This window comes from Staurois parvus, unplaced genomic scaffold, assembly GCF_062004578.1.
Source record: "Staurois parvus isolate SC_StPar_1 unplaced genomic scaffold, SC_StPar_1.0 ptg000312l, whole genome shotgun sequence".
NCBI lineage: Eukaryota > Metazoa > Chordata > Amphibia > Anura > Ranidae > Staurois > Staurois parvus.
In genome coordinates this window covers 132,135-154,249 of record NW_028318108.1, presented here as the reverse complement: position 1 = coordinate 154,249, position 22,115 = coordinate 132,135, and the positions used below count along the sequence as shown (strand labels likewise).

Here is a 22,115-nt window from a genome sequence, read left to right as displayed (position 1 = left end):
TTCTCTCAGGCCAGCAATAGAACCCTCCATTTTTCCTTCTCGACCTATTTTTATTTCATTCTTAACATTCTCAGCTAACTCATGGTAACCAGCCAGCTGCTCAGAGTTCCCCGGCTTAGCCTGACTCTCTGCACAGTGGGAACCCTGGAGAGGCGGAACGAATGAATCTCGGATCTGGGCGGAAGTTGATGTTCCGGTAGGAAGTGTGCATTCTCCTTACCGCTCCCCCTGTCATCAAACTTTGCAATGTCCTCGTTGCTGTTCGGTGTGCGGTGTGTGGCGGTGTTGGGGACCCGTTACACCCAGGTGAGGGGAACGAAGAGATGGCTCCGGCCTTATCTCATGATGCTGGAGAGGAAGAAGCGGCTGGAGGAGCCCCCGAAGCCGGTGCCGAGGTGAGAGCTGACTGCCCTCTTTCCTTCATAGGGGACACCCTGCACCAGACACCCCGGAATCAGTATAAGGCCAGCCATGGGGGGATGGGAATGGGGGCTCAGGACATGGATCTCCATCGGGCCTGGAGACGTAGGTCATGGATCTCCACTAGGCCTGGAGGGGTCATTGCCTTCACAAGAACATCATAGACCAGCACTGTGCACAGAGATTCCCATTCCTTCCTAGACTGGGGCACACCATGTCAGTTGAGCTGTGTGGACCTATGTAGATCACAGGTTCAAGGCAAGAGAGAGGAGAAGAATGTCACCAGCACACGGAGGATCTCCAGTATGGGCCCAAAGCTTTAAAGCGGAGTTCCACTCACAGGTCAAAAAATAAAAGTCAGCAGGTACAAAAACTGTAGCTGCTGACTTTTAAAAAACAGCCATTTACCTGTCCCTCGGTCCCGCGGTGTGTCCCCCGCAGCCCGTTTCACCAGCCGTCCTGTATTCCAGGAGGCCGGCATCTTCAGTGTGGGCACCCAGCTATGACAGCTTGCAGCTTCACAGCCGGGTACCCACTGCGCATACGCAAGTAGCGCTGCTCTTTGTGAATGGTCCTGTAGTCTTCTGGGACCTGTCACATGTCCCACAAGACTACAGGGAGAACACCTTCCACTTTCGCCTAGGCGATCGGACCGGAAGTGGGAGCGGGTACCTGTCAAATTCACGTACCCGCTCCCCCCCTGCCCCCAAAGGTACCAATCCTTAATGGGGAGCAGTCCTTAAAGCGGAACTTCCCCTTTTGGGTGGAGCTCCACTTTAATAAGCAATCGCATAGTTACAGCAAGAGCAATGTTTCGGAGCCACGCCTGTGATGACATCTGCCTGATGAAAGGGTCCTGCGAAGCTCAGAAACATTGCTCTTGCTGTAACTACGTGATCGCTTATTAAAGCTTTGGGCCCATCCTCAGTGATCTGGTGACATTCTTCTCCTCTGACTTCTCTCAGTTCCAGCCGATGGTCGCTGCAGCACCTGCTTATACTCCATCTCTAAACGCATGAACGTGTGCATTGGGGTTATGCATTCTAATTCACGCTCCAGTCAAGGACACGTAGAAAACAATAGTTCTCTATGAGCCTTGTTCACATGTATGGCGGTGTGTGCTCTGCATGAGGTTCCCTTCACATGATTACATTATGGAAGGGCGTAGAAATGTACTCTACTTGTGTTAGTGCTGAACTTTGCTGTCATTCTCAATGGCACCCCAGTGTATAGTAACAGACTAACGGGCCATGCCAGAAAAGGTGTAGGTCCATTGGCTGGGCCATCAAGGTGCATTGCCAGCCCATAACACAGCTCACATTACTGTGTGGTGTTACTATACATGTTACCATAGCAGCACAGTTGGGTGTAAGTCTAGCCTAAAAATGCATATGGAGTTTTTTTTCCTTAAAATTACCTGTTTTGTGTAATGATATTAGACAGAGCAGTCCCTTACCTCCTCTTTGGCAATCCATTTCTTCCTATGAGTGTCCATTTAGCAAACTGGCTGCCAAAGGGGCACCCAAGCAGCAGGTGAATTGAATGTGGGCAGGAGAAGGGGTGATAAGTGCGGTGGGGGGTTGACAATTCCAGGCACTGATCCCCTGTGTGTCTCTCCCTTTCACTGAAATCCAGCTTCTCCTGCTCTCCCTTCTGCTGGCTTTCAGCTGCTGCAGGGAGATCAACTTCCCTGTGCCCCCCCTCCCCCACAGTGAACTAATCATTCACCCTACTAGTGTACTAGTGCATGATTTAATGTACCCTTTGTGCCCCCCCTCCACAGCTCTGCTGGTTTCCCCCTCTTCTCTCCCTTCAGCTTCTGCAAGTGCACGGGTTGGGGGATCTTTTCAGGATGGACAGTAGCAGAAGGGCTGGTAATAGGGGCACAGACAACAATAAAAACTGACAGTTGTTCTAACTCCACCCTATCCAAAACTAAGATAAAAAAGTTTTGCCTTTAGCTATGCTTTAAAAGACAACTTCAAGTTTAGTGAAACCATTCATTAAAGTTCACCTTTTCACCAAAAAAGAAAAGGTGAGCTAACATCCCAACACCCCCCCCCCCCCCTCGGTTATTACCTTTCACCATGCAGCTGTCCAAGAATTTTAAAGCCCCTGTTCTTCCCCTTCTTTTTTTTAGGGCTTCCAGTACGGATCAGAGTGATTATGATTGATCGCATGCTGGCACGTGACCACTTTGACCAATTAGAATGGGTCTGATCCATCCCAGAAGCCCTGAGGAACTAAGGGAAAGAAAAGTGGGGCTTTCAAATTTCCGGACCACCACAGCAGCTAAGTGGGCAGTGGCAGCTAATCACCCACGGAGATAAGTGCAGCGGGGAACGTAGGGTGTTAGTTCACTTTTTCATTTTTTGTGAAAAGATGAACATAAACTTTAAGTTTTCCTCCTTAGTGTAGCCTGCACACTGTAATACCTTTAGTCCTGTTTCTGAGCTCTTCAATGTGCGGTCCAACCCCAGCGCTGAAGTGTGTGTGTGTGTGTCAGATCCATTCTATAATTGCCTGCCTCTTGTATCTCCACAGGTACCAGCAGCTACACTTTGACTATCATGCAGAAATTGTGGCTTTTTCCAAACGTCTAAATGAATCCTTTGCCACTGAGCTTCTAAAAACTGCATTTGTGAACCATTCCTATGTGGTAAAAGAAGAGAGAGAACGCCATGAGCTTGGTTTAGACAAAGAAACCGCAAGCTTGAACCTACAAGACAACAGAGAGCTTGCACAACATGCTTTGGACTTTACGGTTCCTTATCTTACAAGTACAATACAACAAACCTTCCCTAACCTCCCTATTGTTGGAGTGAAAGCATTAGTTGACTACCTCACCTGCCAGCAAGTTTTGTGTCATATCGCTAATAATCTTGGGGTTGGGGACCTAACACTGAGCTCTGAATGTCCTTTGTCTCCAGAGACCCTACAAAGAACCTTCTGTGGAGTTATTGGAGCCCTTCTGCAAAGCTCTGGTGCTGATGCAGCTGGGGTATTTCTCCAGGTATATCAATTTTGCGGTTCCATTGCAATCCCTGTCTTTAAATTGTGAATGTGTGCTAATGGTTTGTGTTTTTTTTTTTTTTTCTTTAGGATTTCCTCATTCCTGAACTGATTGGCAAGGATCTGTTTGATATCTGGTCTGTTATGGATCCTATGTCTTTGTTGGTTGAACAACTGTCAAAGCGAAATGTACCACCTCCTGAACCCAGGCTTACAAGGCAATCTGGAACCAGCACTGTGCTGCCTGTCTATTTTGTGGGTCTCTATTGGTTAGTATTTTCTATTTACTGTTTGATAAGTCCTGTAGATTAAATGTGCATGGTATTCGTACACAGTTCAGGAAATGAATGGTATTGCCTGGTGAGGAAAAGAGGGAACAAATCTGTTCAGCCGCACAACTAAAATCTCCTTTAACCAGCCAAGCACTGGTTAATCTTGTAGGATGAGTTTTGTCTTGAGAGTGTCTTATGTGGCTACATGACCCCTAAACCCTCTGTCCAAACAGTGCTGATTGGCCCTGTGCCGATCACATGCTCCCTACCAAAAAAACACTCTAACAATACACATCATACAGAGAATGTGCAGACTTGCCACTACTGATCTGTATATGGCAGATGGATTGCTGGGCAGTAAAAGAAGGGGAGGACCAGAGAAGACAGCATCAAACAGCCTTTTTACACAGTGCAGGGGATTAACCCCTTAGGTTCCACATTGAGTATAACAAGCATGATTTACTGCATGGGTGCTCAACTTGTGGCCCTACAAGTCCCATCATGCTTCTGCCTTTGGGAGTCATGTTTGTAAGTGTCAGCCTTGCAATGCCTCTTGGGACTTGTAGTTCTGCAACACCTGGAGGACCACAGGTTGAGCACCCATACTTTACTGCATATACCGACTGATTTTACTGTTGTGGGTTTAGTAACACTTAACTTCTCTAACACCTGTTCACCCCCTATGGACCAGAGCAATCTTTACATTTCTGATATGGGCCTGTTTATTCGGCGATAACTTTGTCATTACTTAAGATAAAAACTTAATACTTTTTTTTTTAAGGACAAACAAGGCTTTCTATTCCTGAATATTGTCTTGTAACAATGATTTTTTTTTCGCAATACTTAAACAATTGTAACACAACACACTTTTTTTTTTTTGAGCAGTGTTAGTTTAACCATTTGCTGACCGCACAAGAGCGCGATCGTCCAGTTCTGGAAGGGCGTCATATGTCCTCCCTGAACCGCGTCTGCTGCAACACACACCCGGCACTCGCTGTGATCGCTATGTCCTTAGGACGCGACATGTCACGGTAAAGGCCCAATCATAGCGGCCGTTTACCACGTGATCAGCTGTGTCCATTCACAGCTGATCACGATGTAAACACACTTGCCAGTTATCGGCAGCATTTTCCTCACGCTGTCACAGCGTGAGGAAAGTACTACCAATGACCAGTAAGTGTGAAAGGAGACATCTGCACTGATAATCAGGGCACTAATTTTCAGTGCCCTGATTATCAGTGCAGCCTCAACAGTGCCCAGGAGTGCTGCCAGTCAGTTCCCATCAGTGCTGCCAGTCAGTTCCGCCTATTAGTGCCCTTCAACGCTGCCTATCAGTGCCCATCATTGGCACCTATCAGTGCCACATATCAGTGCAGCCTCATCAGTGTCTCCTTATTAATGCCCACCAGTGCCACCTCATCAGTGCAGCCTCATCAGTGCACATCAGTGAAAGAGAAACTGTACCTGTTTGCAAAATGTTATAATGGAAACTAAGAAAAAATTTTTTTTTTCTAAATTTTCAGTCTTTTTTCGTTTGTTTTGAAAAAAAACACAGCAGTGGTGATTAAATACCACCAAAAGAAAGCTCTATTTCTGTGAGAAAAAATTATAAAAGTGTCATATGGCTACAGTGTTGCATGACCGTGCAATTGTCATTAAAAGTACGACAGCACTAAAAACTGAACATTTGGCCTGGGCAGGATGGGGGTAAAAGTGTCCGGTAGCCAAGTGATAAAGTTGATCCAGGGAATATCCAATAGCCTCTTGGGGGATCAGGAAGGAATTTTGTGTCCCTGCAGGAGCAAATTGGATCATGCTTTGCTGGGGTTTTTTTGCCTTCCTTTGGATCAACTGTGGGTATAGGATTATAACTTTTTTTTTTTTAATGGTTGAACTGGATGGACTTATCTTTTTTCAGCCAGACTATCTATGCTTTACTGCCACCCTTTAGCAGAAATACTGCTACAGGGCAGCAGGGGTGCGCAAAATCACGTATATATACTTGATGTTGCATTTCCACGTAGGGGGCGCTCACGTACCCTAAACGCGCCGCCATTCGTGGCCTTGGCTGTCAATCACCTGGTCCCAGCCAGTGATTACTCGCCGGCACCCAGTGATCGCCAAGTAATACCGACGGGGGGGAGAACTGTATGTACACAATACAGTTCTCTCAGCTCCAGCACACTGCTTTGTATGGCTCTGCATAGCAGAGCCATACAAAGCAGTGTGCATACAGTGGAAAGCACACACAGCCCACATAGTGAAACACACACAGTATGCAGTTAACCCTTTGATTGCCCCAGATGTAAACCCCTTCCTGCCCAGTGCCATTAGTACAGTGTCAGTGCTTTTTATTAGCACTGATCACTGTATTGGCATCTCGGGGGATGTCAGTTATACCAAGTCAGTTCCCCCCAGTGTCAGCATGCCCGCCACAGTCCCACTATAAGTCGCTGGTTGCCGCCGTTACTAGTAAAAAAAAAAAGAAGGAAATTCCAGTACATATACCGCCATTTGTAAACGCTATAACTTTGCCATAAACAAATTAATTTACACGTATTGGGATTTTTTTTTATCAAAGACATGGAGCAGAATACATTTTCCCCTAAATTTATGACAAAATTTGAGGTTTTAAAATGTTTTCTACTGGACATGTTTAACCACTTACCTACTAGGCACTTCTACCCCCTTTGTGCCCAGGCCAATTTTCAGCTTTCAGCACTGTTGAACTTTGAATGACAATTGCCCGGTCATGCAACATTGTATCCATATGAAATCTTTATAATTTTTTTTCACACAAATATAGCTTTCTTTTGGTGGTATTTAATTGTCACTGGGTATTTTAATTTTTTTGCACTATAAACAAAGAGCAAAAAATTTGAAAAAAAAAAAGTTTCTTTATTTTTATTATAACATGTTGCTCCTTCACTGATGTACATTGATGAGACGGCACTGATAGTCACTGATGAGGTGGCACTGGTGGGCATTGATGAGGAGGCACTGATGATGCTGCACTGATATGCGGCACTGCTGGTCACTGATAGGTGGCACTGCAGGGCACTGATCATCAGTGCCCTGATGATCAGTGCTGATCTGCTCTGTGACAGCTGCTGGTTATCGGCAGTACTTTCCTCACGCTGTGAGGAAAGTGCTGCCGATAACAGGCAACTTGTATTTACTCGGTGATCTGCTGTGTCATTGGGCACAGCTGATCACGTGGTAAAAGACTGCTGTAATTGACCTTTTACCACATCACGTGATCAGCTGTGTCCGTAGGACATAGCAATCACAGTGATCGCTGGGGGCACGTGGGAGGGTACATTCTGGGAGGACGTCATATGACGCCCGCCCAGAACTGGATAACGGCACTGTAGCCGTCATTCAGCTATGGCGCAGTTAGCAAGTGGTTAATAGCAAAGAGTCATAAATATTATGTTTTTCTCAAAATTGTTTATAGCAAAAACTAAAAAACGCACAGGTGATCAAATACCATCAAAAGAAAGCTCTACTTGTGGGGAGAAAAGGACGTAAATTTTATTTGGGTACAGCGTTGCAAGACCACACAATTGTCAGTCGGCCTGGTCAGGAAGGGGGGGGGGGGGTAAATCCTCTGGAAGGCAAGTGGTTAACTGACTTTATCTGCAGATGAAATTTCATTCCTTAGCTTAGATCTGTAGATGAATACACAGAAAGATACAAAATGAAACATTGTTTCTTTATGTTTCTGTATTCATGGTTGAGCAATGTTGTTGATAAACATTGCCAGACTGCTTTTCTTTGACAGCTCCAGCTGTCAGAACTCTCTCTGTGGAGGGCAATTGCTTTGATTAGTCACTGGGACAGGAGAGGTCCTAGCAGCAGGGTAAAAGGACTGCATGTGTTGCATATGCCCTGTGTACAATTATGACATTTTTGGGCGTATCTAACACGCCCAGAATCTGTAACTGGTTAATTCTTTCACCACCAGGTCTGTACGTCATAGGGACCTGACAGCAGGGGGTTTTATACACAATCTGATGGCTGCAGCCACCGATATTGTGTATAAAACTGACAAGTAGACTCCTGCCTGTCAGGTTGAAGCAGTCGAGCTGCTGTGCTGCCGCCGGTGCCCCACCCCCCAGCGCATGCGCCCCTGCCATGTTTCCAGGCCTTGCTTGTCCAGATGTCTTTTAGAACCTGCATGTCTCAAAAAAGAGGACCTGTACCTAAAATCATCACATAGAGGACTTTGTGTCCCCATGCTATGAAAAAATAGTTAAGAACATAAGAGAGTGAGAGCAATAATTCTAGAACAAGACCTCCTCTGTAACGTTAAACTGATGACCTACAGGGGCTTTTGAAGCGTTGCCTGTAGAAAATATAGGATACTGAAGTTTGTCACCATTTCATAGGCACACACAAATTTAAGGTTTGGCATGTTGTGTATCTATTTACTCGGGGCAACCTCATCTTTTATATTTTCCCAAACGTTTTGGGTAATTTATTGGGTTTGTTTACCCTAAAATTTACTTTAGTGTGGTTTTTTTTTTTTTTTTTTCTGAAATCTAGAGTTTCCTAGACCTTTTGTGGTAATATTGTGTGACATAAAAAATTGGAACTACCACTTATTCTCTAGGGTAGAGGTTGGTAAGCCGCTAATCACGATCAACCAGTCAACTGCAGGAAGCCAACAGATCGATCGTGACCCCGGTTCTGTCTCCTCCAGTCTCATGTTACAGGCAGATCGGAGAGCAGGAGGCACCATAGTGCTGGATGGAAGGCGGGGGTGGAAGCTGCTCAGTGATTGGTTGCTAGGCTGTCCTAGCAACCAATCACCAGATTATGAACTCTGGCAGCTCCTGCTTGTGCCTTCCACCCAGCACTGTGTGTCATCTGATCTCCACTCTGCTCTACACATGCTGACAGTCTGTGCTACTTGTGTGTGTGTTATATGAAGAGAACACAGGAAACTGTGTGTGGGGGGGGGCTTAGGAGATGCTATGGGAGGGGGAACACAGGAGACACTGTGGGGGGGGACTTAGGAGACACTGTGGAGGGGGGCGGGAGTGTGCATATGTTACAACGGTGGGGGGATGTGGAGTGAAGGGGGCAGAGGACACTGCATTGGGGTGGTACAGGACACTGCTTTGGGGGGGGGGGGTACAAGACACTACTGTAAGGGAAAGGGGGGGGCAAAGAATACTACAGTAGGGAGGGGTGATGAAAAGGGGGCAGAGGACACTGCATTGGGGGGTGATGTATAAAGAAGAACACAGGACACTACTGTGGGGGAGTAATGTTTTTTATAAGGGTGCCACCTATTAAACCCCTCCCCCCGGGGATCTTTGCTTTACTCCATGTTGTCCAGGTAGACCTCAACCTCTGAAAGGTTGCCTTCCCCTGCTGTAGGTTGTCTGCTTTAAGAGAATGTATAATGTTTTGGGGTTTTGTGTAATCTTCAGGCCTAAAATTATTTTTAAATGGGTGCAAAAAAAAATAAATGCAAAAATGGCTCTGGCAGTGAAAGGGTTAAAGGCTAAATTCACCTTTTGTTTAAACCTTTGTTTATATTGACCTTTGTTTTGGAACATTTTGCACAGAGGTGGGCTTTAAGGGAGAATTTAAACAGTGCCTTATGTGATCTCCATACAAGTGTATGCATTTCTATATTTTTGCTAGGCAAAGAAAATTCTGACAACAGAATCATGTACGCACAGAGATACCTGTTGGTTTATATAAATAATATAATTAATGACATCTGGTGAACATATACTGAACAGTACAGCTTTAATCCATGTGTTAATGACAGACCATTTTCCTTTCCATTCTCCAGCAATAAGCAGTTAATTGCAGAGGGACCAGGAGAGACCATTTTTGCTGCAGAAGAGGAGGCAGCTCGGGTGGCCTTAAGGAAGATGTTTGGATTTGCAGAAAACAGGCGGCCGTGGGATTACTCTACAAGTAGACAAGGGCCTGGAGATTGCACGACATTAAATGCTGTGTGTTAATTGCAGCTCCACATTAAGATGTATGGCTGAGCACTTAATAGTATACGTGAAAAGACTTTATGTAATGACCAGAGGCTCATTTCTGTGGTAGCAGCTATGGAGAACCCTCCTGCTGGTTGGGCATACAATGAATCTTTATGGATTTTCTGGACAGCAAGGGAACGGTAAACCGTTGAAGCCTTAATCACGATTCCTCTTTTTATTCATTTAGTATCCTGAAAAATACCTTTCCCAGTGTAAAATATCTCTTTGTTGTGGTATATTATATTCTCAAATATAAGTCCACCTGACTTTCACAGTGTGTGTTTTGTGATACCAAGACCAGATATGGATTGTGACATGGTCCAGATCTAGATTTCCCCCCTATACTTCTGTATCATTTCCAACAAAATTGTCTGTTATGTTCTGTTTATAATTTTCTGTTCTCCTGACATGTCCATCACTGCATGCCATGTGATCCTATTGGATCTGAATAATAAACCAAACCTATATATATTAACATCATGTTAACCATTTGACGCCCGGCCTATGGCCAAATGGTGTCCGTAAAAATGTATTAGCTTTCCGGGAGGCCGCCATATGGCGTCCTCCCGCACATGCGCAGTTCGCGTGCTTGCACAACCGCGCAACGGCGCGAGCTGTCACCGGCCGTGTACCTCGGACACGGCCGATGACAGATCTGAGTACCGGCCCCCGTTGCCAGTACCATGTGACCTGCTGTGACCAATCACAGCAGGTCACATGACAGTTGTATACAATGGATGGCTTCATTCATGCCATCCATTGTATACTAGTGTCTAGCTGTGAATGGTCACAGCTAATCACATGCACATGTCATGTGATTAGCTGTGGCCAAATCACAGCTAAGCACAAAAAAAAAAACCCCTGAATGAATCGATGTCACAGGTAAATGCTTGCTTATAGCAAAGTAATTCTTTACTATAAGCAAATTGTGTAAAAAAAAAAAAAAATACTGATCACTTCCCCAAAGTAGTACAATGTTACTATGGTAACATTGTACTACTTTGGACATAGTGAAATATGAAAAAAAAAATCTTAAAGAAAAAAAATTTAATAAAAAATTTAAAAAAAAAAAAAAAAAATATATATATATATATATATATATATATATATATAATTTTTTTTTTTTTTTTTATTTTTTTTTTTTTCACACTGTCACCAGTCAGTGTCCCTGATCACCGCCATGCCAGTTATATGATGACACTGTACTGCACTGGTGACAGTATGTAAAAAACAAATAGTGAAAATATATATAAATTTTTTTTTCATTTTCCAAAAAATTATGACAAAAAAATACAACTTCAAAAAACTCGCCATGCCTCTTATGAAGTACGTCAGATTGTCTACTTTGCAAAAAGGGGTCATTTGGGGGATATCTGTACTGTTCTGACATTCTTGGACCTCAAGAAATTAGATTGGCTGTCAGTAGTTTGTGAACTCTATAACTTTCCTACAACCAAAAAAATACATCCTAATTTGGGTTATTTTCACCAAAGACATGTAGCAGAATACATCTCGGCCTAAATTTATGAAGAACAATTATTTATTTGCAAACTTTTATAACAGAAACAAAGAAAAACGTGTTTTTTTTTTCAAAATGTTCGGTCTTTTTTGTTAATTTAGCAAAAAATAAAAACCCCACTGATGATTAAATACCACCAAAAGAAAGCTCTAGTTGTGTGAAGAAAATGATAAAATTTTAGTTTGGGTACAATCTTGTATGACCGCGCAATTGTCATTCAAAGTGTGAGAGCGCTGAAACCTGAAAAATGGCCTGGGCAGGAAGGTGTAAAATTGCACGGTATTGAATTGGTTAAACTATACAGAATATTCTGTTAATTGATGTCATCCCTGCAGAATACCGATATTGGGATTGATTTTTGAAAATGTATAATCTGGTGCAGATCTGCATAGATACCAATCCGCTTCTAAATGATTGGTTTCTATGCAAAGCTGCTTGTTCAATTTAAGCTTTCACAAAAAAAAGAACTAGAAGCTGACTGGTTTCTATGCACAGCTGCACCAGATCTTCCACTCTTTAGATTTAGTAAATCAATCCCGTTGTCTTCAAAGCACTTTCACTGCACCTTCGGATTTCTATTGCATGGTAGCACATGGTGGAATGTTTTTAAGATTGACTTTCTCAGTCAGAAATGACTTACAAGGGATTGGGGCTCCTAGGTTCAGTGGAGACATTTTAAAGGTAAAGGATATCAAACCTTAATAACGACACTGTAATGTATTACAGCTTAACAGTTTTTGGATGTTTCAGGCTAAGAACATTTCTAGCAAGTACAGAAATTACCTCTTATTTTTGAGAGAAATGCAGTGTCCTTGTCACTTCCTGTGTGCCAATCTAAAAATATGTTCTCTTTCTTCTATAAATTGCTAATCTCCCCAACACCCATGTAACTTGAGATGAACAAAGCAAAACATATTTGTAGTACAGTGTGAGTGGACTGAGAAAACTTAGTCACCCAGGGCAGGACATGTGCTGTCTTCAGAATAACCAGATGAAAATAAAGAGGAAAAAGAGGCTGAAAAAGGAAAATTAATGCAGTCACGTTATCTAAGGGGTGGTAAGCTGCAGTATATCACATTGTAGCCTTGGGTTTGGATACACTTTAAAATGAATCTTTACTGACCTGTACAACACTACATGGCATTAAGCTGTGAGCTTGTTTTAAAATTTCATGTGCAGGCTGTAAGTATAAGTGGTTGGGGTGGCAGGAGGAACCACAGAGCCTGGCAGAGAACACAATCAGCTGACACACCCATATTGATTCTTTAGAAGGTGCAGCACTGCAACTAAGAAAAAATCCATGAACAAGCACTGGACCAAGTAAGTATAAAGTAACTTGTCTGTGAAGGTCCTTATTCATCCAGGTCATGGTACCACTAGTAGTAGTCGTGTCTCACTGTACTTGTTCTGTAATGTAGGCATTTTCCAACTTAATCAAGCAGCTTCAGAAATTAAAGAAGTGACTTGGTTAGGCAGTGAAGCGTCTTCAGCATTACAGAGCAAGTGCATTTTATTGTGAATAACTGCTACTGGCTATCAAGTATCTTCCTTCTCATCAATTTTGTTCAATCTCTTTTTCAGCGACAGGATTGCATTAAGTATGTCCCACAGGCGTACCAGCTGCCATGCTATGTTGCAGCTGGGATACCTGGGGGTCACTGAGCTAGAGCAGCTGCCAGCAATTCAGGCCAAGGCTTGAGAGGTGGCTGACACCATACTGTAGTCAAGAAATGTTGTGTGTGATAACGGCACTAACCTATTGGCTTCCCTTTGGCAGAGAAAATTCAAACATGTTTCTTGTGTATATCCTCGACTTTGTGGTCCTCAGCCTTGGAGAATTTATGGGCACTTTAGGTCATCATATCAGCCATGGTTCTCTTGGCAGAAGATCAGCTTTTAGCCCAGCGGGTCTCATTTTGACACCACACATGATGGAACTCAATGGTGGCCATGATGCACCAGCAGCAACTTGCCATAAATAGTAGCTCTGCAATTATGAGCTGGGGACCTTTTGACCATAACCTAATGCTATACTTTAATCACACACATATAAGAGAGATGTGGTTATGCTAGTTCAGCATAGTGGCAGGCTAGAAGCAGGTAAGGGAAGTACAGTGCCAAGGTAAAGCAGTTTAATGGCAGGCTATGGCGGATTAGGGCACTATAGTGGCTGGCTTGGGCAGTATAGTAACAGTGCAGTAGGAGGGCTGGGGCTGTATAGTGGGAGGGCTGAGGCAGTGTGTAATGACAGTGTGCTCAGTTATTTACAGCATGGCTGGTGTTGAAGACTTCCCAGGGCTGCTGTATCCACTTTTCCCCTTCCTGAGTGAAGGAGTCACCCATACCCCTGGCCACACCCACCAACCTCAGAGGATAGTGAAGAGTACTGAGGGATAGCTGACCTGTATTAGATGACAGGGGAGAGGTGCAGACAGCCTCCTCCACCCCACTGACCTGATGATCAACTGGGCAGTACATTTACTATGGTTACAAAGCTGCAGGGGAGAAGCTGCAGCTGTCTGAAGTATCATTCAGCAGACAGGTACAGTGTCCAGGGTGGAAGTTGGCTTTGGGGGGTGCAACTTAAATTTGGGTGGGCTTAGCCCACACCAGCACCCCCCTAGATCCAATTAACCTACCAGCATGTCTTTGGAGTGTGGTAGGAAACCCATGCAGGCACAGGGAGAACATGCAAACTCCAAGCACGCGGTGCTGTGGTTGGGATTTGAACCAACAACGCTAGTACTGCCAGGTGGAAGTGCTAACCATTTAGCCACTGTGCTGCCCACACATTGCAGAATATTATTGTAATTCTGTACCAGATTCCTTTTTGTTGCTCTTCTTAAAACATTTTCCGCATGTCCTGTTTTTTGGTAAGCTAAGGTTTTGTTCATTAACCACCTGGTGACTTCAGGGCTGTGGCTGGAAGTTGCAGTATCAACCTCCATCTAGCAGTTGTTAACCCTTTAGAATTTGTTACTAAGCAAGCTATTTTCTTCTTCATTAGATTTTTTTTTTTTTAGCTGCTTTAAGCAAAACCCTGTGAAAGGATTATCTAGTTTGGCGATGAGCAGTCTCAGAGCTTTTCCAAGCAAAACAACTCTCTTCACACTTTTCAAAAAAGACGATGCAGATGAACATAACTATGATGAACATGAATGTAAGTGTTCCGTTGACCCTGTGAAGGGGTTATATGTGCTAACAATGAGCAGTCTCATAGCCTTCCCAGGCAAAACAGCCTCTTCGGGTTCTCCAAAGGGGAAGAGAGATGAACATGACAGTATAAATTTTGCTTTGCTCAAGCAACCAGAAATGAGGCTGATGACACCTAACATGTTGTTACATTCATTGAACAAGTGGCCAGTACACTCAAAAAGAGTTGTTTCTACTCACCCTGTGAAAGGGTTATATGTACTGGCAATTAGAAGTCTCATACTCTGATTGGGCCGCATAAATTGCCTCGCTCTAGCAGGTCAGGTAGGCTCAGTTGAACTCTCACCCCCTTTCAAGTCGGGTTTCTGGACTCGTAGCAATCAGAGGGCCTAGGTCAGAAGATATGGATAATGCCCTGTAGGAAAGCGAGCCTAAACTTGTGGTTGGAGAAGCAGAATCTTCTGCAATGTCATTCCCATTAGAAGATAAAGAGGTTGGTGGTGCTGTCAGACACCAGCAAAGTAGTTGGAGAACCCTAATTCAGGAGCAATGGGCTATGGACCATTGGCCTTTTTAAGGATCCAACATCCTGCAGTTAAGAACGGAATTTAAGTCTCTCTTAGCCTTCAGTCATCTCATCCACGGTGGACCTGTCCTGGTGAAGTTGAATAGCACAACTGTGGCTTGCATTCAGAAACAAGGTACCTCCCTCCTGAAGGAGGTTTCGCCGATTGTAGAATTGGCCCAAGTCAATATCCTGCAGCTAACTGCGGCCTATGCGCCTGGTCGGAATAATTTTTAAGCAAACTATTTCTCCAGGATAATCCTGGACGACAATGCATGGTCCAGACTGCCTCAAGTCTTTCAATAACTAAAGGGCTTGGTTATTTCTTTCAAAGGTAGACCTGTTCACATCCCCAATCAACACCAAGTTGACGAAGTTCTATGCCAGGGTCTGGCATCCACAAGCAATCGCGGTGGTAGTGCTGGTCGCAGAATGGATCTCCAGGATAGCCTATGCCTTTCTGCCTCTCCTGATTATCAGCTTCCTGCTGAGGCTGTGGCATGGAAAGGTGATAGTTCTGGTGGTGATCCCAGAATGTTTGAAGAGGCCTTGGTGCCCTCTGCCTCTCCAATGAGTGTTAAGGATCCTCTCCCTCTGCTGGTAAGATCAGATCTTCTCCAAAGTCCCATTTGTCCAACACCTGACAGGCTCAAGCTCATGGCTTGTGTCTTGAGAGACACAGGCTAATAGTTCTCAGGCGCTCTGTAAAGGTTGTGAATACTCTGATGAAAGCAAAGAATACAGCACTAACAGTACCTATAGTAGAATATGACATAAATTCACAGAATTGCTGCTGATCAAGGTTTTACACTGGGCTCTTCACAAGTCTGTCACATTCTGAAGTTTCTGAAGGCGGGGCTTGATTTAGCTTTATGCGTAAGAACATTATGGGCCCACATTTCAGCTGTCTCTGCCTTCATCGGCTTACAATGGCATCCAACAATTCATTATACTGTTCTTCAAGCTGAAACTTGGTTAAAACCTACCCAAGGGATTGTTGTTTGTGAAGTGGGATCTCCCATTGGTGTTGAACTTGTTTGCATCAAATGCCATCAATCAAAGTGGCCCCTTGTGGTACCTCTCACTGAGAACTGCTTTCCTGGTGACAATTACATCAACCAGAAGAGTGTACGTATTGGCGGCCCTGGGGTTTAAAGAATCCTTTCTTACATTCATCCCGGGCAGGGTGGTACTCCTGCTGATGCTCAAGATCGTGCCTAAATGGCCTTCAGAGTCCATATGATACAAAAAGTTATCATTCTTACGTCCCTCTTGGGGAGCACCCAAGAAGTTAGAAAATCAGAAGTGGGCCAAGCTTTAAAATGTTACTTCAAGGCGACATTTGGCATCAGGAAGTCAGAGCACTTGTTTGTCATTCCAGGTGGAGTGTGTAATGATTTTACAGCTTCCAAGAAGATTATTGCCTTTTGATTGGTGAAGCTCATCTCCTTGGCCTACAAATGGAAAGGGTTGGCTGTGCCAGGGGTATCACATCACTGTCCTCTCAAAGGGTCTTGACCTTGTGAGCGGTATCAGGCTGAGTGTTCCCAGACATTATCTGCAAGGCAGCTACCTGGGCTTCAATATATACAGTCAGGTCCATAAATATTGGGACATCTACACAATTCTAACATTTTTGGCTCTATACCCCACCACAATGGATTTGAAATGAAACAAACAAGATGTGCTTTAACTTTGAGGGTATTTACATCCAAATCAGGTGAACGGTGTAGGAATTACAACAGTTTGCATATGTGTCTCCCACTTGTTAAGGGACCAAAAGTAATGGGACAGAATAATAATCATAAATCGAACTTTCACTTTTTAATACTTGGTTTCAAATCCTTTGCAGTCAATTACAGCCTCAAGTCTGGAACGCATAGACATCACCAGACGCTGGGTTTCATCCCTAGTGATGCTCTGCCAGGCCTCTACTGCAACTGTCTTCAGTTCCTGCTTGTTCTTGGGGCATTTTCCCTTCAGTTTTGTCTTCAGCAAGTGAAATGCATGCTCAATCGGATTCAGGTCAGGTGATTGACTTGGCCATTGCATAACATTCCACTTCTTTCCCTTAAAAAACTCTTTGGTTGCTTTTGCAGTATGCTTTGGGTCATTGTCCATCTGCACTGTGAAGCAGCGTCCAATGAGTTCTGAAGCATTTGGCTGAATATGAGCAGATAATATTGCCCAAAACACTTAAGAATTCATCCTGCTGCTTTTGTCAGCAGTCATATCATCAATAAATACAAGAGAACCAGTTCCATTGGCAGCCATACATGCCCACGCCATGACACTACCACCACCATGCTTCACTGATGCGGTGGTATGCTTAGGATCATGAGCAGTTCCTTTCCTTCTCCATACTCTTCTCTTCCCATTACTCTGGTACAAGTTGATCTTGGTCTCATCTGTCCATAGGATGTTGTTCCAGAACTGTGAAGGCTTTTTTAGATGTCGTTTGGCAAACTCTAATCTGGCCTTCCTGTTTGAGGCTCACCAATGGTTTACATCTTGTGGTGAACCCTCTGTATTCACTCTGGTGAAGTCGTCTCTTGATTGTTGACTTTGACACACATACACCTACCTCCTGGAGAGTGTTCTTGATCTGGCCAACTGTTGTGAAGGCTGTTTTCTTCACCAGGGAAAAAATTCTTCGGTCATCCACCACAGTTGTTTTCCGTGGTCTTCCGGGTCTTTTGGTGTTGCTGAGCTCACCGGTGCGTTCCTTCTTTTTAAGAATGTTCCAAACAGTTGTTTTGGCCACGTCTAATGTTTTTGCTATCTCTCTGATGGGTTTGTTTTGTTTTTTCAGCCTAATGATGGCTTGCTTCACTGATAGTGACAGCTCTTTGGATCTCATCTTGAGAGTTGACAGCAACAGATTCCAAATGCAAATAGCACACTTGAAATGAACTCTGGACCTTTTATCTGCTCATTGTAATTGGGATAATGAGGGAATAACACACGCCTGGCCATGGAACAGCTGAGAAGCCAATTGTCCCATTACTTTTGGTCCCTCAACAAGTGGGAGGCACATATGCAAACTGTTGTAATTCCTACACCGTTCACCTGATTTGGATGTAAATGCCCTCAAATTAAAGCTGACAGTCTGCAGTTAAAGCACATCTTGTTCTTTTCATTTCAAATCCATTGTGGTGGTGTATAGAGCCAGAAATGTTAGAATTGTGTCGATGTCCCAATATTTATGGACCTGACTGTACCTTCCTGTATAGAAGTAGTCTTAATGACAGTTGAGTTTGGCAGAGGCATCCTGGCTTCTACTTTTAGCCAAAATTGAGGAGTGTGTAGCCGTATCCCTCCCCTCTGTGATTTGCTAGTTCCCAGCTGTACTGACATGGAACTGTCAGGAAAATGGAAAATTGAATGACAAATACTTAACATAATTTTCCTTTACTGACGAGCTCCATATCAGTACAATTCCCACCCAGCTTGGTAGGTGTACTATAGAATGCCAGGGCTGCGGGTGGGCTCAAATTTAGGTCCTGGAAGCATGGGGGGGTGGGGCCTCTACCCAGCTGTGCTGACATGGAGTCCGGAAAGGAAAATTACAGTAAATATCTCTCATTCAATTTTCTGTTTTTGTTCACCTTAGTTGTGGGCTAATAAAAAGAAATGGAGTTTGTCCCTTTATTTCTTTTAATAACATATGCACATACAGTGCCTTGAAAAAGTATTCATACCCCTTGAAATTTTCCACTTTGTCATGTTACAAATAAAACGCAAAATGCAGATTTTATGTCATAGACCAACACAAAATGGCACATAATTGTGAAGTGGAAGGAAAATGATAAATGGTTTTCAAAATTTTTTACAAATACAGTTGTGTTCAAAATAATAGCAGTCAGACATCACTAACCTGATCAATCACTGTTTTTGGTAGAAATGATATTTCTACATGGCAAATAATTTACTAGCAGGTGTAGTAGAGTAATAGAAATCCAACAGACCCAACAGTCATGACATGCATGCTGCTGATTCTGTGTAATTGAATCACTAATTGAAAGGAGCATGTTCAAAATAATAGCAGTGTGGAGTTCTATTAGTGAGGTCATTCATTCTTTGAAAAACAGGTGGCAATTATTGCCCTTATTTAAGGAAGGAAGGCAGCAAATGTTGTACATTCTGGTTACAGTGCATTTCTTTCTGAAATTCTGAGCAAAATGGGTCGTTCCAGACATTGTTCAGAAGAACAGCGTACCTTGATTAAAAAGTTGATTGGAGAGGGGAAAACATATAAAGAAGTGCAGGAAATGATAGGTTGCTCAGTTAAATGATCGCAAATGCTTTAAAATGGCAACCAAAACCTGAAAGACGTGGAAGAAAGCGAAAAACTACCATTCGAATGGATAGAAGAATAGCCAAAATGGCAAGGACTCAGCCAACAATCAGCTCCAGGAAGATCAAAGAAGGTGTAAAGTTACCTGTGAGTACTGTTACAATTAGAAGACGCCTATGTGAAGCCAAGCTATCTGCAAGAAGCCCCCGCAAAGTCCCACTGTTGAAAAAAAGACGTGCTGAAGAGGTTACAATTTGCCAAAGAGCACATTGACTGGCCTAAAGAGAAATGGCGCAACATTTTGTGGACTGATGAAAGTAAGATTGTTCTTTTTGGGTCTAGTGGCCGGAGACAGTTTGTCAGACGACCCCCAAACACTGAATTCAAGCCACAGTACACTGTGAAGACAGTGAAGCATGGTTGCGCAAGCATCATGATATGGGGATGTTTCTCATACTACGGTGTTGGGTCTATTTATCGCATACCAGGGATCATGGATCAGTTTGAATACATCAGAATACTTGAAGAGGTCATGCTGCCTTATGCTGAAGAGGAAATGACCTTGAAATGGGTGTTCCAACAAGACAACGACCCCAAACACACCAGTAAACGTGCAACATCTTGGTTCCAGACCAACAAGATTGACGTTATGGAGTGGCCAGCCCAATCCCCAGATCTTAATCTAATAGAAAATTTGTGGGGTGACATCAAAAATGCAGTTTCTGAGGCAAAACCAAGAAATAGAGAAGAACTGTGGAATGTAGTCCAATCATCCTGGGCCGGAATACCTGTTCACAGGTGCCAGAAGTTGGTTGACTCCGTGCAACACAGATGTACAGCAGTTCTCAGAAACAGTGCTTATACAACTAAATATTAATGAAGTGATTCAAAGGAAAGCAAAATCTTCAAACATTTTTCAGTTTATATAGTGAATGTTTGAGTTTGTAAAGAAGAATACAAACACTGCTATTTTTTTGAACAGTCTAATATTCACTTTTCTTCAATTTTTTAGAGGAACAACACAAATTTGATATATTTTTCTTCATGTTTTGATTTGAAATAGAATGTGTAGTGTTCCCAATGCATTTGTGTGTATGGAAATAAAAGCTATTAGAAGGATTTTGAGCTTTATTCACTTTTTTCAACACACTGCTATTATTTTGAACACAACTTTATATGAAAAGTATAGTGTGCATTTTTATTCAGCCCCCTGAGTCAATACTTTGTAAAACCTTTCGCTGCAATTACAGCTGCACGTCTGTTAGGGGATGTCTCTTCCAGCTTTGCACATCTAGACAGTGAAAGTTTTACCCATTCTTCTTTGCAAAATAGCTCAAGCTCTGTCAAATTGGATGGAGAACGTCTGTGAAAAGCTATTTTCAAGTCTTGCCACAGACTCTCAATTGGACTTAGGCCTGGACTGTGACTGGGCCATTCTAACACATGAATATGCTTTGACCTAAACCATTCCATTGTAGCTCTGGCTGTATGTTTATAGTCGCTGTCCTGCCGGAAGGTGAACCTCCGCCCCAGTCTCAAATCTTTTGCAGACTCTTAACAGGTTTTCTTCTAAGATTGCCCTGTATTTGGCCTGTCCCTGCTGAAGAAAAGCATCCCCACAACATGATGCTGCCACCACCATGTTTCACAGTGGGGATGCTTTGTTCAGGGAGATGTGCAGTGTTAGTTTTCCTCCACACATAGCTTTTGCTTTTAGGCCAAAAAGTTCAGTTTTGGTCTCATCTGACCAGAGCACCTTCTTTCACATGTTTGCTGTGTCCCCCACATGGCTCCCAAACTGCAAACGAGACTTCTTATGGCTTTCAACAATGGCTTTCTTCTTGGCACTGTTCCATAAAGGCCAGATTCCTGGTGTGCACGACAATAGTTGTTCTGTGGACATATTCTCCCACCTGAACTGTGGATCTCTGCAGCTCCTCCACAGTTACCATGGGCCTCTTGGCTGCTTCTCTAATAATGCTCTCCTTACCTGGCCTGTCAGTTTAGGTGAACGGCCATGTCTTGGTAGGTTTGCAGTTGTGCCATACTCTTTTTCCATTTTTGGATGATGGCTTGAACAGTGCTCCGTGAGATGTTCAAAGCTTGGGATATTTTTTTTTATAACCTAACCTTGCTTTAAACTTCTCCACAACTTTATCCCTGACCTGCCTGGTGTGTTCCTTGGCCTTTGTGATGCTGTTTATTCACTAGTGTTCTCCTACAATCCTCAGAGGGTTTCACAGAACAGCTGTATTTATACTGAGATTAAATTACATACAGGTGGACTCTATTTACTAATTAGGTGACTTCTGAAGGCAATTGGTTCCACTAGATTTTAGTTAGGGGTATCGGAGAAAAGGGGGCTGAATACAAATGCATGCCACACTTTTCAGATATATATTTGTGAAAAGTTTTGAAAACAATTTATCGTTTTCCTTCCACTTCACAATTACACTATATTGCCAAAAGTATTGGGACATCCCTCCAAATCATTGGATTCGGGTGTTCCAATCACCTCCATGGCCACAGGTGTATAAAATCAAGCACCTAGACATGCAGACTGCTTCTATTTTTTTTTTCCCCAAAATATTTTAGTGTACTTTTCAGAGTTATCATTACAACTAGCAAGTTATGAACACTGAACAGCATTTTACAAATGGATACATATCAATTTTATAGCCACTGCTAGAATTGAAGTATAAAGTCAGGGCATTTCCATCCACAAAATGTTGTGCATTTCTGAAAGATCAGATATGTACTTTCAGTGTCTTTAACACATTGTTGCTGGTCCTTTAAAGGAGTTTTTGAAAAAGATGGGCAGTGGCATTTCTGATCATGTGACCTCTACATGGTTATCATCTCCATC

The 22,115-nt window shown here is 43.3% G+C and overlaps 1 protein-coding gene across 1 annotated transcript; it reads left to right on the top strand.

Moving 5' to 3' along the window:
• The first annotated feature begins 183 nt into the window (after positions 1-183).
• Positions 184-10,190, top strand: MRPL44 (mitochondrial ribosomal protein L44). The gene is made up of 4 exons (XM_089683491.1): positions 184-395; positions 2,965-3,433; positions 3,523-3,701; positions 9,517-10,190. Exons 1-4 carry the CDS (start codon positions 247-249, stop codon positions 9,689-9,691), a joined length of 972 nt encoding a protein of 323 aa, XP_089539617.1. The 5' UTR covers positions 184-246; the 3' UTR covers positions 9,692-10,190.
• The last annotated feature ends 11,925 nt before the right edge of the window (positions 10,191-22,115 follow it).

What these genes read in the sequence shown, in the direction of transcription:
- MRPL44 (XM_089683491.1), top strand. Translation starts at nt 247, where the DNA reads ATGTCCTCGTTGCTGTTCGGTGTGCGGTGTGTGGCGGTGTTGGGGACC. An exon ending in CAGCTGGGGTATTTCTCCAG is followed by an intron (nt 3,434 to 3,522) that starts GTATATCAATTT and finishes TTTTTTCTTTAG; the next exon opens with GATTTCCTCATTCCTGAACT. An exon ending in TATTTTGTGGGTCTCTATTG is followed by an intron (nt 3,702 to 9,516) that starts GTTAGTATTTTC and finishes TCCATTCTCCAG; the next exon opens with CAATAAGCAGTTAATTGCAG.